At 37.6% G+C, this 16,244-nt stretch overlaps 1 protein-coding gene across 2 annotated transcripts in view; it reads right to left on the reverse strand.

Moving 5' to 3' along the window:
* SMAP1 (small ArfGAP 1) overlaps nucleotides 1–16,244 on the reverse strand; it is a 96,060-nt gene that overhangs the window by 55,058 nt on the left and 24,758 nt on the right. For both annotated transcript variants that reach the window (XM_040597958.1, XM_040597957.1), the window contains exons 2-4: nucleotides 14,386–14,519; nucleotides 13,596–13,681; nucleotides 9,651–9,726 (exon numbers count right to left, since the gene is read on the reverse strand). In XM_040597958.1, coding sequence (XP_040453892.1) covers nucleotides 9,651–9,726; nucleotides 13,596–13,681; nucleotides 14,386–14,519 — 296 coding nt within the window. The remainder of the gene's footprint in view (nucleotides 1–9,650; nucleotides 9,727–13,595; nucleotides 13,682–14,385; nucleotides 14,520–16,244) is intronic.

Raw genomic sequence — 16,244 nt, forward strand, 5'->3', positions numbered from 1 at the left:
AAGGTCTGCAGGTTTACAGTGTTACTCCAGTTCCCCGCCCCTCTTACAGGGCAATAAGTGACCTGTCCCCATTTTCCCCATTAAAAACTTTTGTAGTATTTATGAAGTTATTACTTAGTAGTAGCAATATCCAAATACATGCTATGTCAATAGTTCATGTAAAAGCATCAGCACAAACAGTATATGACCCAATGGCTTTGATTTACTCTGTGCACCAGACTACTACTTTGAGTGAAAAAAGTAAGCTTACAAGAGTCTTTAAATGAACCCATCAGAAAACATACAAAATCTCAGAATTATTTTACCTTAGTTCAGTTTGTACTAACATATTACTGATGGCAACAGTCATACAAACACTATTGGTCAATAAGGTCAGTGTACTAAATTAAGTTTTCACCAACTTTTATTTGTAGTTTTTCCAAAATCCTGCTCTTTATGTAATACATATTACTATCTAGCTTTTTATTAAAAAGTATTCAAGTTAAAGCTTTAGAAACCTATCTTAAGCTTCCATTAAAATATAAAATTTAGGGTGCTATCACTCAGAAGATTCAAGAGATTAAAAAATGAGTGTGCTATCAAACCATGTCAATATATTCAGTAAATTTGCAGCTGAACCAAATACAAAGGTGCCCTCGAGTGGCCATTTCATAAGCACACAATATACTGGGAAATTACCTAAATGAAGAGGACTACTCTACACTCGTTTGACAGGTTTTAACTTCAGCTAATAGATATGTTTTTCTTATTTCAGCAGACTTTTGACTTTATTACTGTGTATCTCCAACAAACGTTGACAACTCTAAAATTCGTATTTTATTTTAAAGTACCAGCAATTACAGGCTGCTATTAAATGCATATAAACACACAACCAATTGCTTGTCATTTTTTAAAGAGGCCTATTCCCGAAATACTGACAGGAAAATGAGAATAGTAATGTACTATCAGTAACACTTACCTATGATTTTCTGCAAAACTTCTTTAGGCTGACTGACAAGGCTTTTTTTAGAGTTACTAAAAATGTCTCCTCTATTCAGTACTCTAACCACTGGACATCACATAAAAAGGGTCGTGTCCCATGTTTCACAAAACACAGCAGCAGCTGGCTTTTCAGAGATGCCAGTACTGCTCTTCTGGCAACACTCTGAACACACTTACCACTCCTACATCCCTTCAGAGTGCCCATATCTTGTTACAGGAATACGGTGAAGCTTGTGCACAAGCTAGCTGTAGTTCTGACTGTGTGCAGAGCTACAGACATTCATAAAATTTACATCAAGCAGAGGTGCAATTAGTGTTCTGAGAAATACAAATATATTTAATAGTATTAGACTTGAGTTCAAAATATTTTTTCCAGCTCTAACCAAGAGCATGCATACATGTTGTTGTCCACATTTTGTTTTAGATTTAGCTTCTGCTTCAGGTAACCACCTCCTGAGATATTTATGGAGAGTCACCATGGCTTAATTAAAGGCTGACACAGGATAATCAAAACAGATGCTTTTAATCTTTTACTGGAGTGCCCTCCATTTCCCCTGTGCAACCCTAACTGATGTCTTCTGTATTTGTTCCAGGGAAAACTGTCTTTACTGAGAGCTTCCCAACACTTCCCAACAATACCTTTTTTCCTGCTAAGTGGCTTGCTCTGCTGCATGCAGGATCGTTTACATTTTCGTGATCCATGTTAAACTGGCAATGCAGTCACTACAGATTTCAGCTTTGGCAGAAGCTTTGTTTACTTGGACATAGTAACTTGTAGCTAGGCAGTCCAGCTGTGTGAACTACTCCTCAAATGAAAGTACTTACGGAACCAGGGAAAACAAGACCCTGCACGTGGGAGCTACTAGGAATGCAGCTGGCATACGCACACCTTGGCTTCTCTAACTCATTCATTTAACCACTGGGGGCAAAGTCACTAGTGATATACCCAGGCATTGATACCGGGGCCAACACTACTTAACTTCTTCATGAATAACACATGCAATAGGACTACGCTGGTACATCACCAGCAAGATAGCAGATGACACAGAATGAGGAGGGGTGGTTGATACACTAGATAGGTGTGCTGCCATTCAGAGCACCATTGACAAGATGGGCCAGCAGGAACCATGTGAAGTTCAAAGAGAAGTGCCAGGTCCCGCACCTGGGGAAGAATAACTCCCTGCACCGGTACAGGCTGGTTGTCACCTGGCTGGAAAGCAGATTTGCAGAAGAGGACCTGGAGGTCCGGGTGGACAAGTTGAACATGAGCTAGAAACATGGCCAGTTCTGGGCTCACAAGTACGAGAGAGATGTGGGCAGACTGGAGCCAAGTCCAGCAAAGGGACACTAAGATGATTAAAAGACTGGAGCACTTTTCAGACAAGGAGTGACTTAGTGAATTAACACTATTTAGCCTGGAGGAGAGAAAGCTAAGGGAGGAGGGGGCCTGGAAGAGGGAAATCTTATTAATATGTATAAATACCTGGTGGCAGGGAGCCAAGACTGAGGCACAATGTTGCCTGTAGTATCCAGAAACAGGACCAAGAGGCACTGAACACAAATTGAAACACAGGAAATTCCATTGAAACATAAGCATAGGGGGTTTTTTGGTTGTTGGGTTGTTGGTTGTTTTTTTTTTTTTGTTATTGTGTGGGTAGTTGAATACTGGAGCAGGTTACTCGGAGGGGTTGTGGAGTCTCCAGCCCTGGGGATATTCAAAATTCGACTGGACACAGCTCTAAGCAACCTGTTCTAGCTGACCCCACTTTAAGCAGGGAGAACTGGATGACCACGAAGGGTCTCTTCCAGCCTGAGCTATTCTATGATTCTGCAGTCCAGCCCATTCTAACAGCATGATCTTGCAAACTAATTTATCCCATTTCCACTACCCCTGCCCACAAGTCATAATTCTTGTATGGCATTTCAGTGCTTCCTATTGATGTCCATCTCCATTAGCATATTTCAAAAATACTTCATATCACTTGATTCACAAGTTCTTCATAGACCACTAAAACCCCACAGTGGTTCTTGCAATACTGGGAGATGTAACTGGTAATGTCTCTCCAGCTCAATGACTGAATGCTTCTGGATGCTCGCTACTATAAACTTCCTGTTCATGTACCCTATCTCACCCCAGTTCATCCATATTAAGGTGCCTACATGACATATTTTAGTGTGGTAAATGTATTATGGATTTAATCTCATTTAAGATCACTTTGGAAAAATCTCTAAATTCGCATCACATTTTATCCAGTTGCCTGTTTAAGTTCATGGCTTTTAAACTATACACAATGTCTTAGGAAAGCATGAAAAACGTAGAACGATTATTCTTTTCCTTCACTGAACTTTAGGGTTATATGAAACTTCTGCTCCACACAATTTACACCCTTTCTTAAATATAGAATCTTCGTTTATTATTCTCTAAACATTGTCAGGACATGATAATATATTCCCACTTCATGCAGTGGAATAGACTGTGCTAGTCTGTAAATTTTGAGACTGAAAGTAACTGGAATCCATTTAAGCTGATTCAGCATCCACCCTGAACAAGGCCATTTCCATATGCATTCTGAGAAGTTGTGCTCTTTCTTCTTCTATATACTTACTTTTATTTAAAACTGCAGAGATTGTTTGTGATAATACCTACACCGCTAATCTTTTTCCAAACTCAACACAGTGACCTCACTGCTTCTCCTCATTACTTGTGTGGTATAAAGATATAAAAATAAACAATCTTTTAAGCAAGATTGTCTTTTCACAGTTTGTATTTGACATCAAAAAGGCTGTGCTGAGCTTTTAAAAAAATTTGGAAAATATGATTGCTTCCAACTTGATTTCCTGAACCTCTGTGCAACTTTAGTACACTTTTAACTTAGCAGCACGTAGATACGGTCAAATTAAATGATTTGGACTGGGTACCAGAAACCCCTTCATTAGTGCACTCCTGTGTCTCAAAGAATCAACCCAGCAGCTGTTATTCAATAGCTTATTTTAGACAGATTTTTTTCTTTCTGGAACCTTTTTTTCTAAAAGATTCTAAAAATTATACATTTCCTCTTGGCTTATCGGCAAGCTGTGCAATCATCTACTTCAATGCTTACTTCCTCTAACCAGTAATTTTGGGAGATTCTTACTAACTCCCAAAACCCTAAAACAAGCCATGTTTGCTATTTCTCTTGGTCACTGCATCTAAGATCATGAGCCTCATTAACAACTGTCCCTTCACCTTATCAGCTGCATAGCTTTGATTACAAGTATTTTGGACTCAATACAGAGAACATCAGTCAAGATGAATACTCTGTTCAGACATTACTTTCATAAAAACAAACATCTCAAAGTATGTCTCCAACAAGGCTTGCATTTGCTCCACTTACATTTACAGCATCTATTCTGAAACAGCCCTTCAAGTCATTTATTTAAGCAAACAGGCTCAAGATTCTTGGGCAAAGGTATTTGTACAACTATAAGCTGTGCTCTAAGAGTGCTCCAGGAGACAGTAAACTAAAGGAGCGTAAAGAGTTTAATAAATAGTTTTGTTTGCCCAAAGCAAACAAAAGATTTAATAGGCAACAGCCTTCAGGACTAAGATTGTTAAAAGTGAAACTGCTTTCTTTGCCCTTCAGTTCCAGGACTGTTGTGTACAAGAACCCCTGTGATAAATACAAGAGGATTTGCCTGTGCTTTAAAGCGACAATCTGGTGCAAGCCTGCAGCGGAATTATATTCCTGAAGAGTTTAATGACAGCACCCACCTGAAGGAGAGTTTTATCATAGAAAATTACCCTCACACCCCTTGACCTACGGTAACTGTCTGTGGTTAATTACAGAAGCGATGCAAGCTCTCAATTGCATTGTACAAGCTTTCAGGGATAAATCAAGTCAAACAGCATAGTATATTGCGCAGTAAATAGCTCATGTTTTCATATCTTAGATGCATCATTTCCAAAGATGCCCTAATCATTTCACTACTGTATGAAGTTTGGATTCTGTGCTATACTTTGCATCATTCATGGCTTATGTATGCCTAAAAATCAAGAGGTTTGGCAGAAAATTAATTCTAGGACAACAGTATTATGCTGAGGATATTTAAAATGAGTGGACTTGCTAACGGCTACCGCTGCTCCCAAGTTGATTATTCAAAGAGCAAAAAAAGTTCCCGCCATTAACAAAACCAAACCACATGTGTTATTCACAGAATATATATATATATATTCCCATGTAACATCCTGTCAGCTTCAAGTGTTTTCACTTGTATTCTTCTTCTTAAATTTCAGCATACAGAAAAGGCATAAAACCCCATGAAGTCCTGAATGTTTCAAAATTACATCACACCAAAGTGAAACAGGGGAGCAGCTGGCCAGATCAAGAGATGCGAGTTTCTTAAGCAGCTGGTCTTTACAAGTCTCAATAAACTGAGGTTTCACCACAGTAGAACTATGAACTGTTTTCTGAGAAAGCAAGTGTTGATCTTTTGTGACTCTTGTTAATGTTGGGTGAGAATTATGATAGGCACTGCCTTGAGAAATACTAGTTCTAACCCTGTCATGGGCTACGCTGCTTAAATGGAATATACTTTGATAATAAGGATACATTTTCCTAAATATCATAAATACAGTACAGTTGTCTTCACAGTCGTAATACCACAACCCTACAACTAAGCATTTATAACATGTATCTAAGCATTTACAGATCATTGCAACTATAAGAGTTTTTCAAAGAGCTGACATGCATCTGAAGATACTTCGATGGAGTACCAAAAAAAAAAAAAAAAAAAAAAAATCAGTTTGCCTCCCTGGGTAGGCTAATTTACTCAAAATTCTCTTCTTTACAATGATCAGAGTAAAGCTTAAAAGTAAATACTGCTACCTTAACAACAGCTAAATGGATTTTTTTTTTTAAAAATGGCAATATTCCAGTAGTCTGGAAAAAGTATTTCTACAAATGCATTGTTAGACATTCTGAAACTTTTTCGTCTTGTCTTACAACATTATCAAGTAGCAAACACATACAAAAGACTAACAATTTATAATGATTAGAAAAAGGTTTCTGCTCCAAGTAAGATCTAAAAAAGTATAAATATTCCAAAAAACCTGAAAGGCGCCCATAGAACTCATCCACATCAGCATATTTCTTAAAATATCAGATTAATTTTAACTATATTATCAGTGTTAGCAGAAAATAATTAATAGACCATTTCCATTTTTATTTTTTCCCAGGCTTCCCCCCCCCCCCCCAGATACACTGCTTATTCTGATTTAAAGCTCCTGCTTCTTGTTTCACTTGAAGTACATATGAAAGTACATCTGTGAAAAGAAGGAACAAGCATAGTGGGATCACTTTGACAAATTCCCTACCTACATCTCCTAACCTGACCCTGAGCACCATAGCTTGCTTACCTGGGGCTACCATGCCTGCTGTATTTCAGAAGATTTTTCTCAAGGCTAAAGCCTAAGAATTAGGCCTAACATACCAGAATATTTCCCAGTACCAAACTAAACAAAACTACAGAAATACAACGAAAGAAAAATGAAAACAAAAACCCCAAACACGCCACTGTTCAAGGCTGTCAGCCTCTCAGGTCTTTCTGTAAAGAAGTCACATGCCTGCACCAAGTCTGAGCATGGAAACGAGGGTAATTATTTACCAACAACCCACTCTTAACAGTAGAGTAAATTGTACCACTCAGTCCTGAGCAGTGATGCAGAACCAGCATTTCACATTTTCCCAATAACGACGGATCTGAAAACTCTGAGATCTATGCATTTTAGTAGATTTTAAATATTTTTTAAAGTCACACTGCTTTCAGTCAGTTTTGTAATGTATATTTAATTTCTACTTAAATGCATTATTCTATTTAAAATGTAACTAGCCAATAAAACTGCAGATGCTTTTTTGCACACAGCTTTATCCTGCATTGCTTTTCAGTGAACCATGAAAAAAAAATTTAATTTTTCATATTTGCCTGTATTTAGTCTGCATATTTAATGGCACTACTGGTCTCTGTACTAGCTAATTTTGTTATTATAGTATGCATCTCTAAACCCCAAATATAGTAATATAATAGTCTTGTCAGAAAAAAAAAAAAAAACATCTCATATAATTAACAATTGTAGATAAAAATTTTGTAACAAGGGAAAAGATACATGAAACCTAAGCATCATAGAACCAGGAACTGAACCTTCACATACACTCTTGGGCTCCAACAGTCAGAGTACATTAACACTAGCACAGTTGTTCTAGTGTTAGACAAATGTAAAAAGATTTATGATCTTGCCAAAATTAAGTTAAGAGAAATATTGTGCCGCATGTTTTAAGAGAATCTGTTCAGAACAATTTTTAAGCTACAGGAAGCTTTTACCACAAGCAACTTGTAACAGTGGACAAAATCCAGGAAAGCCTCTTAAATTTTTAAACCTCAGTGAAATTACCGGGTTAAGGAAAGCAGCCCTTAGGTCATAACAAGCCTGTTTCTGCACTTCTGTATTACCTGCTAATACCTTGAAGGGATTCCTTTTACCAAATGACAACATACATACACATCTCCAACTTAAACCAGTCTTAATCCAAGCAGAAGGCCATTGCTATTGCAAAGGTGATAACAAAAAGTGAGTGTGCTAAAAAGCTCACATCACCCCAGCAGTTCTGATTTTGATTAAAAATAAGGCACAGGGTGCTCTCTGAAAAATAAGTGGGGTAATACAAATTTTCTGGAAGAAAAGAGCTTGCCATGTTGAAGCATAGGCTCCCCACCTGAACAGGTCACAAGATTATTACTCATGAAAGCATCGTGCTAGCAAATGCTGAGGCCTACAAGCAGGAATCCCTTCAGTTGCCAGGTAATCTCAGCCACCTCCTGGCAGGGTGGGAAGAGGGAAAGTGTCTTGGATGTCATCAAGACTGCAAAAAGAAAGCTTTAGAAACCATCACCACCTGCTGCACAGGGGCACAGAAACGTATCCCCGCAGAACTCCCTTCCTCACCCCTTTCTTCTAAAACTCCTCAGAGACCTCCATGTGCTGGAAGCATAGAGCAACTTCTCCCCTTCCCTGCCAACACCATCCAGGAGCAGGAAAGCAGCATACCAGACATGCAGAATGGAGGCCCAGCTGCGCCTTTTCCTCCTCTTCCCCGTCAGTCCCAGGCCCACCTGAAAGATGATCACTGAGCACCAGTCACTGCACTACACGTGCACACGAGCTGGGCTGGGACAGAGCAAGGAGGGTAATCCAATACAAGCAGCACATTAGAACTACGGGCACTACAGCAGTTCAGCGAATTCAGTATCGTGTACTTTCAGGATTTCAGATTGCCCACCTCAAGCCTGATGTTTTGGTGGCCTTGAAGAAATGCAGATGAATGTGAATGCGCACGAGTCATCTGCTGCCAAAATATTTCATTATCAGATTTTGTTCCTATCTCAAAGAGATTAAACCATTTAGATTAGTCAATGAAAGAAAAACCCAAGTAGGGAAGAAATAAAATGGTGTTCCCTACTCAGCAGTAACATGCGTCTCAGCTTGTCTGGATTTTACCCTTGCTGTTATGACAGGTAAGTGAATAAAATTACTTGACATACGATAAAGCAAAATCTGATTACTCCTTCAAACACATTAAGGCAGCAGTGGACTACTATATTAGACACCTAGGTTCTCTATTTAGAAAGATCTCGAGAGTCTTTTGAACTTTGTAAAGCATAATTTTAAACAATTCTTCCTATTTTCTACTTTGGAATAGAAGTAAAGAAGTGTAACTGACAGTGTAATTCAAACCACAATTGTATTTTACCTCTCAAATGAAGCAATTTTCCCCCTACCTCAACAATGCTTACTGAAATACCCTTCTCTAGTTTGCAAGTTTGGAGGTTTTCCCTTCCAAAATGAAACTATCATTGAAAGATCCATTTTCTCAGATGGGAAAGGCAGCATAAACTCCCACTCTTTATACCCACACTTGCACTCCTTTCCCTGTCAAAGTTAAAGCACAAATAAAACTATGTAAATAAAAATATATAAACTAGATTGTATGTCCCAGAAATAGCCAAAAAAACCAAACAAGGCTGTGAACTTCAGCAAAGGCTGACATTTTCTAAACTGCTTTGCTAAAAAAGCACTCACCAACTTAATGTACTGAACACAGCTACATGATTCAACAGCTGGTTTGTCATATTGCCCATGTTTGCTATTACAGTGCACCTCACTGCAAGGAAGTCTGGAATTCAGCAGACCAATAAAAGACCCTTAGAAGAGGGGCCCAAACCACCATAGGATTTCTCATCAAGGTAATTACAGAGAACGAGGGAAGACAAAGTCACCAGAAACAGTAATCCTATCTTATCCCTGTAACATGGGAAAAGATACTCAGAAAGGACTCAAAATATAGTTGAGGAACTACCCATCACCGAAAAACACAATATAAAGAGTTAAAAACACAATACAAAGAGTTGGAAGCAAGCTATTTGTTGGATCATAACACTTCGCATTATAAATGTAATAGACAATGTATGTTGAACTTATAAAACCTAGGAATAGCTTTCACGAGAGAGAAAACATTTAGCTCTGCATCAAAGTTTTTGACTGTGAAAGACACTTTAACACACATAATGTTTTCTACATTTCTCTTATGTAGCTTTCAAAAAAGAAAAGTGACAATTCTTGGTGAAACTCTACTTACATTGAAGGCATTAGCTGCATTTTTATCATAATACTTCTTCTTTTCATACTTATCCCTGATGAAAAATTCCACAGCTCTGGAAGTAGCCCATTTAAGGAAAATATGCATTCAGATAAATAGCAGCATTAACTGAAAAAAACCTGACGGGTTATTCAAATTAAAAAATTGCACCAGATTCTTGCTCCATCTCATTTTGTAGTTCTAAAACAGAACAAACTGCTTTACACAGGATAATTGCTATTGCAGTGTCAAAAAGAGCGTTGTTTTACTACAGAGAATGAATCAGTTTAATCTCTTAATGAAACAATACGAGAAAGATATACTAGAAGTAACGCAGCGTTCCACAGTTAGGACGTTTTTGCTTGATATTTATAAGCTACGGGGCTGCATTACTGCAAATACTTGAATAAAGGTACTCATATATGGTAAATAATTAATGGTATTGTTTACCATCAGAACTTGGGAAAACAGTATTTTCTTTTCAGGTAAAAGGTGAAATGCATGTACCTGTTCTCCGATTTGCACAAATTATATCATGCATCAAAAGCTGATCGTAAACAGTTCTCAGAGGTAAGTCCTCCATGAGAACCTCCTACTATAACAAATACCTCCATGGAAGGGAAAGAAAACCAAAACACTAGTGCTAGAAATACACTGAAGCAAAGGTGGAAATAGCAGCAAGGATATTGATGTAGAAGATCAGAACTGACAACTTCCTAGCTCAAACACAAGGAGGATAAATAGTTGCTTTCCTCAATTATTGTCTCATCCAAAAGCAGTGTGATTACTTTTAACTTTAGTAAAGCTGATTCTCTGGTATCTCTAGAATAAATTTCAATGAATTTGTTTGGTGATCTGATTATCCATTCAAAAATCGAAACTGCAACTGTGGAAGCTCGGATTCATTGCCTCAAACTGCCACAGCAATTTTCCTTCGATCAATAGAAAGACACTTTAGCTCCACATAACATTGCTTAAGATTAACACTGAGCTCACAGCACCCAGTTCCTTCATTCTGTGCATCAAGTTATAGCATCAACAATGACATTTAGATTCAAACTGTATGCAAGTGTCACCTAAACACACTGAACCATAAAAGCTGCAAAAACCGTAACATTCTTTGCTGCCTCTTCCCAAACATGCAATTGTGTAATAATACTCAACTCCCATAACTTTTCAGATTTAGCCAAGACAGGATTCCCTCAGAAAGTTTATTTTCAAATTCACAGTAGAAATTACTGCATTATATAACCATAGTGGGAGGAAGAGATAGAAAAAGGGAATTGAATCTTTTTCCATGCTATTGGGCTGTAATTGGATAACTACATTAAATTAGAAGTAATTTAGAATTAAACAGAAAATATTTTAAACTTGATTTCTATAAAATACCTTAGAAAAAACTATCACTTCTTCAAATAAAGTCTTAGTTATTTGCCAAAATTAACATTTTCAGATGGCATATTTATTTTGCCAAGTGTTCTAAGTTTTGGTTGCTCAAGATTTTGGTGTTTGGTATTTTAGTTCTTTTGCATAAATATTTCCCTATTTTTAGCAGATTCCCAGAATGCACACTTGACATTTCAGACAACTTGAAAGTTTTAATTTGAAAATTATTAATCACCGAATCATAAGTACGTAAATTTCATAGGGTTTAATTTTTCAGGATGCTATTACACTGGGATATTGAGTTGTGTATTTTGAAAAATACCCACTTTATTCAAGTTACACCACTTCAATATGCATGATTTTCCGGACCACATTTAAGTTTCTTTAGATCAATAACCTACTGTGCTCTTGGTAACAACAACAAAAAAAAAATAATTAAAGCAACCTCAACAGATGCCAAAACTGTTTTAAGAGAGTAAAATGAAGAGACAAAATACAGTTCTACAATTCACTCTACTCTTGTGGAAATAAAAGTAGAAAAAAACCACTTTCAAACAGGAAGCTAAAGCTGCCATTCAAAAACACATCAAGATGATCCTCAAAGTTAGCTTCTATGCCAGAGCATCCCTGGCAAGTACAAGGGAAGAATAAAAAAATGCCCAGAAAGGTCAGTCTTGTGATTAAGCAGCAGAAGAGGAGGGGTGGGGGGGGGGGGGGGGGGGAGACACCTTTAGCCGGAGATTTTGGGAAGATCTCAAATACACGTTTCTCTTGTGTCTCCATTCTACTACCTAAAAAATAGAAATAATTATATTGTAGTACTACAGGAAGTTAAACACTAACACAGAAGAACAAACACAAAAGTGATCATTACATGCAAAGAGTTTTCATAGTTAATCCAAAAGAATATTCAGAGTATTTAAAATATTCGTAACCAGAATACTGAAGAGACAGTGCTGATTTTGTAGTGAGACAAAGGGCAAAGAGGAAAGGCAAAAAAAGCCCACAACAGCAGCTTGTCATGAATGCCATGTAGGTAAGTAGCTGACAGAGTTACGAGGAAATTGAGAATAAAACATAAAATTGAGAAATAAAATAGAAAAGGTTGGCATCCTCTCTCCTAGCACTGTGTTTTTTAATAAACACATGAAATTAAATATATGCAGTTGACCAAGACCTTAGAAACAGACTTAGAAACACTTAGAAACCGACAACTGTTTGAAAGGCTATATAATTATTTCAAAATACACAGTATCAAAGTGATTATTTTGAAAGTCTAAAAATGCAGAGTTTGGTCTGATCTGGCAAGAAAAGCTTATAGTAAAGCTTTATTGCTTCTCCTGCAATAACACCAGTGAATTCAAGTTAGCTGCAGGAAGAACAAAATATACATCTTCAAGACCTATTTTTTAATAAGTTTTAGTCAAAGTATTTCAGTCTTATGGCTGAAAAAGTTCTAGAATATTACAGCTGGAATACTACAGTTACATATGCATAAGAAAATAGTATGTTTATCTTAAAAGCTACTGCAATATGAAAAAACATATCTTTTTTGCTCAAGTGCATTTTGTAATGAGGAGGCTAACCCTTAAAAAAAACCAACTTCTGCGCAGAGCATATCAAGCATACTATCTAATAAACAGAAGGACCAATATCACTTTCTGACATAGAAGAAGAAAATTCAGATCCAGTTACAACTAAGTCTGTTTAGCAGCCTCCATAGCTTGTATCATCTTCAAGCTAAGAGAGGTAAGGAAAGATTCAGCTCACTTAACAGTAGTTGTTTAGGATCTCATTATAGTTAAAGACTTCCAGTAAGATCAGGTGAAGCAAATCCTACCTGTGGAGTAACTTCACTGTATGAGGAGCCAATACAAATCTAAATTAATGCCATTATACATTATCCTAATGATTCAGTACATTCAAATAAGGTATTAAGGAAAGTTATTTGTTGGTGACAATTTTTCTTCCAACCTTCCCTTCCAGGTATATGGTAATAACCATACATCAACACAAGTGGTGGCCATTAGGGAGGTTTGGTTTATTTAGATATTCTCATGCTACTCATCTGTGCTCACACACTTCAAAGAACGTACACACTCCAACTCAAAAAAATTACAGAGTACCTAATCTAGAGAAAGGAATCCATACTTCACTTGAGTAGGATCCAACGGCTCATTTTACTTCACCATTCAGCTCATTATTTCCTGTTCGAATGTTTCTAACTTCAGCTGGCAGTTACTTAAGATACAGACAGAATATTCAAGAGCTTCCTAGTATCACTCTAACTTCCTACATACAGGAAATTTATGAAGTCACCTCTTCTGAAAGCAAAAATAAATGGGGCTTGCCAAATCTCATTATGAAGTAGATTTGCTATAACTGAAGTAATTTAAACCTTTTCTGAACGGTTCCCAACTTCCACTGTCATATCTTGTACAACAATATCAATGAAATAAATAAGGTGAGTTGCCAAACGCAGCAGTTCCTTGGAACAGTCATACCATCTAAATCGCATTAAACATCATTTCAATGTGAAAGCTAAACCAAAAAGGATACTGATCTGTTTGAGGTCTTCGGAAGTTCTCTGGTAGATTAGCTTCATAGAGTAGTCTTGCTTTAGTATTTCCCATTTCCTGCATGCACTAAGGAAAAGCGGTAGAAAACTGTTAGTTCATGTCCATTAATATTTTAAAACCTGAAACAGTCAGAATGCTACTGGTATGCTTAAATGACATCAAGTTTTTAACTTGGAGACCTCCCTGCTGTCATATGTCTCAGGAGATGCTCCCATGGCACAGGAGGGCTGCTGCCAAGACTTGTTGGACAAAAGCTAACAACACAGACACTGTTTACTGCATAAACTAACCCATCCAGCGAAAGATAAGCTTTCATCTTTTAGGATGGCTGTTCAGACCAAAAGGAACAAAGGTAAGAAAATGTGTCTGGCAGCATAAAGAGGCTTCAGACTGGAGCAGACTTCGAATAGTGAGGGCTTGGTACACCAAAAGAATGTAATCAACAATGAGACAAATGTGTGAACCTTACCTTACTATCCCCCTACTAAAAAGGAAAAGGCTTACAACACATTTGCTACAGACATAACAAAGCAGCAGCTTTCAGAGTCCCCATGTAAGGTACAATATAGCTAAAATGATACAGAAAAGATAGCCAAACCAATTTCTGAAGTGAGTTTTCAGAATTTAAACTCATTACAGTAGAAATATAACACATTAAAACTACTTTAATTGTAAAACATTTAAGTTGGGGCATCATGATACATTCAAATCCTTTCAGAAGGACTCCTGGCATTCCTTTCAAATTAGAAACATAATTTAAGGTATTTTACCTGTATTTGTTCTGGTGTCCATTGGTCCAAGTTGACAGACTTGACCCTTGATATATGGACCCCAAGATTTCGATGTATTCCAGCACATCTGATGCAAATAAAAACACCGGTGTTCCAAGAGGCCCATCTTGGACCTAAAGGGAATACGGAAATCAATTATTTTCAAAATTCCATATACTGTGAAGAATTTCTTTAGCATAGTTCTATACTGACAACAGGAACAAACAAGTATGGATAAAGGCTCACAACTGTTACTCTGGGGTATCTATTACTTCTAACAATCTCCATTGTTAGTAATTTTATCTACAGCTTTCTACTTCTAAGTGATGCCACATAACATTCGAGTTAGCCAGATTAAGCTAGGAAGTCATACGGTGTTGTACACAGCCCTCCCCTGCACATGAGAAAAAAGAACCCCAAACAAACTTTACAAACTTGGCTTACTAGTAACAACAAAGTTTTGCTTACATCTTGAATAATCCTTGTGGCTACGCATAAGATGCAAGCATCAGCAGAAATCAGTAGAAGTTGCCCCCTTTTCTCCAATTAAAAGCATCCCAAGACACGTATCTGAACTTGGAATTAAATGCAGGGCAATCTTATATTAATGCAACAAATCCTTTAGTACCTCATACAGCACAGACTTTACAACAGTAGCATGCAAGCTCTTAGGGAATAATACACAGATCTGCAAAACTAGCTCATGAAAATGTTCACGACTAAGAACAGTGGAAAACTGAACCCATTCAGTACCCTCGATTCCTACGCTACAGTATCAGTTGCCATTCACAGCCCACTGAATTTGCTCACAGAATCAGGTCGATTTATGAACCTTTCCATTGTTTCTCAGCTGTGTTGGCATGTTCAGAGAGACCTAGAATATGCTGGCCTGAACTCCCAGTGACACTTGGCATGTCTGACTTGAAGTTACTGAACAGTCTCAAACATTTATATTATTTCAGCCCTATACACCACCAATGTTTAAGGCACTGCTTTAAAGCCCATCTGATTCGGAGCTCTAAAGAGCTCAAAGATTAAGTCATTGATCATCACAAGCAAGAAGGCACACTGAAGAGTTGGAAAACATTTCAAGCAATTAATTTCCACTTTTGTATGATAAGATGCAGACCTAGACCACTTATGCAACTGTAGCAGTTTGCATTTCAATATTAATAAATCGTACACATTCCTGTGGCCTAGAAAAGAATTTTATGCCTTCTTCTCCTGATCTTTAGCTTAGAACTGTGTTGGGTTGACCACAGTCAAGCACCCACAGAGCTGCTCACTCACTCTCCTGCAGGACAGAGAGAAAACAGAAGGAAAGTGAGATGACGTGCAGACTGAGATAAGAACAGTTTTACTAAGTGAAGCAATAACTGCACACAAGCAAAAAAAAAAAAAATATATTTCTTCACTACTTCCCATTGGCAGGCAGGTATCCAGCCACTTCCTAGAAAGCCGGGCCTCAGCACACACAAGACTTGCTTTGGAAGACACCGCCATAACCAAGAATGTCCTTTCTTCTTCCTTTCCTTGAGCATTTATTGCTGAGCATAATCATACGGTGGGGAATGGTCAGAGTCAGCAACAGTCCCAGCTGTCTCCTCCCAATTTCTTGCCCACTCACCCACAGCCCACTCATCTGCAGGGGGCAGAACATAAAAATATAAAAATTAAAAAAAAATCCCTGATAGCATGCAGCACTGTTCAGCAAAAGGCCAAAACAAGCAAGCTGGGAGAAATCCTTTCAGTTAAGACTCCATTCTTTTGAGCTGGTATTCAAAAATCCCAAGATACATTCACAGGTCCCCAAATTTGTTGCAAGAAGCCTTCCTCTTACTAGTGGAAATATTGGCTAT

The sequence above is a fragment of the Falco naumanni genome, chromosome 6 (genome assembly GCF_017639655.2).
Source record: "Falco naumanni isolate bFalNau1 chromosome 6, bFalNau1.pat, whole genome shotgun sequence".
NCBI classification, from domain to species: domain Eukaryota; kingdom Metazoa; phylum Chordata; class Aves; order Falconiformes; family Falconidae; genus Falco; species Falco naumanni.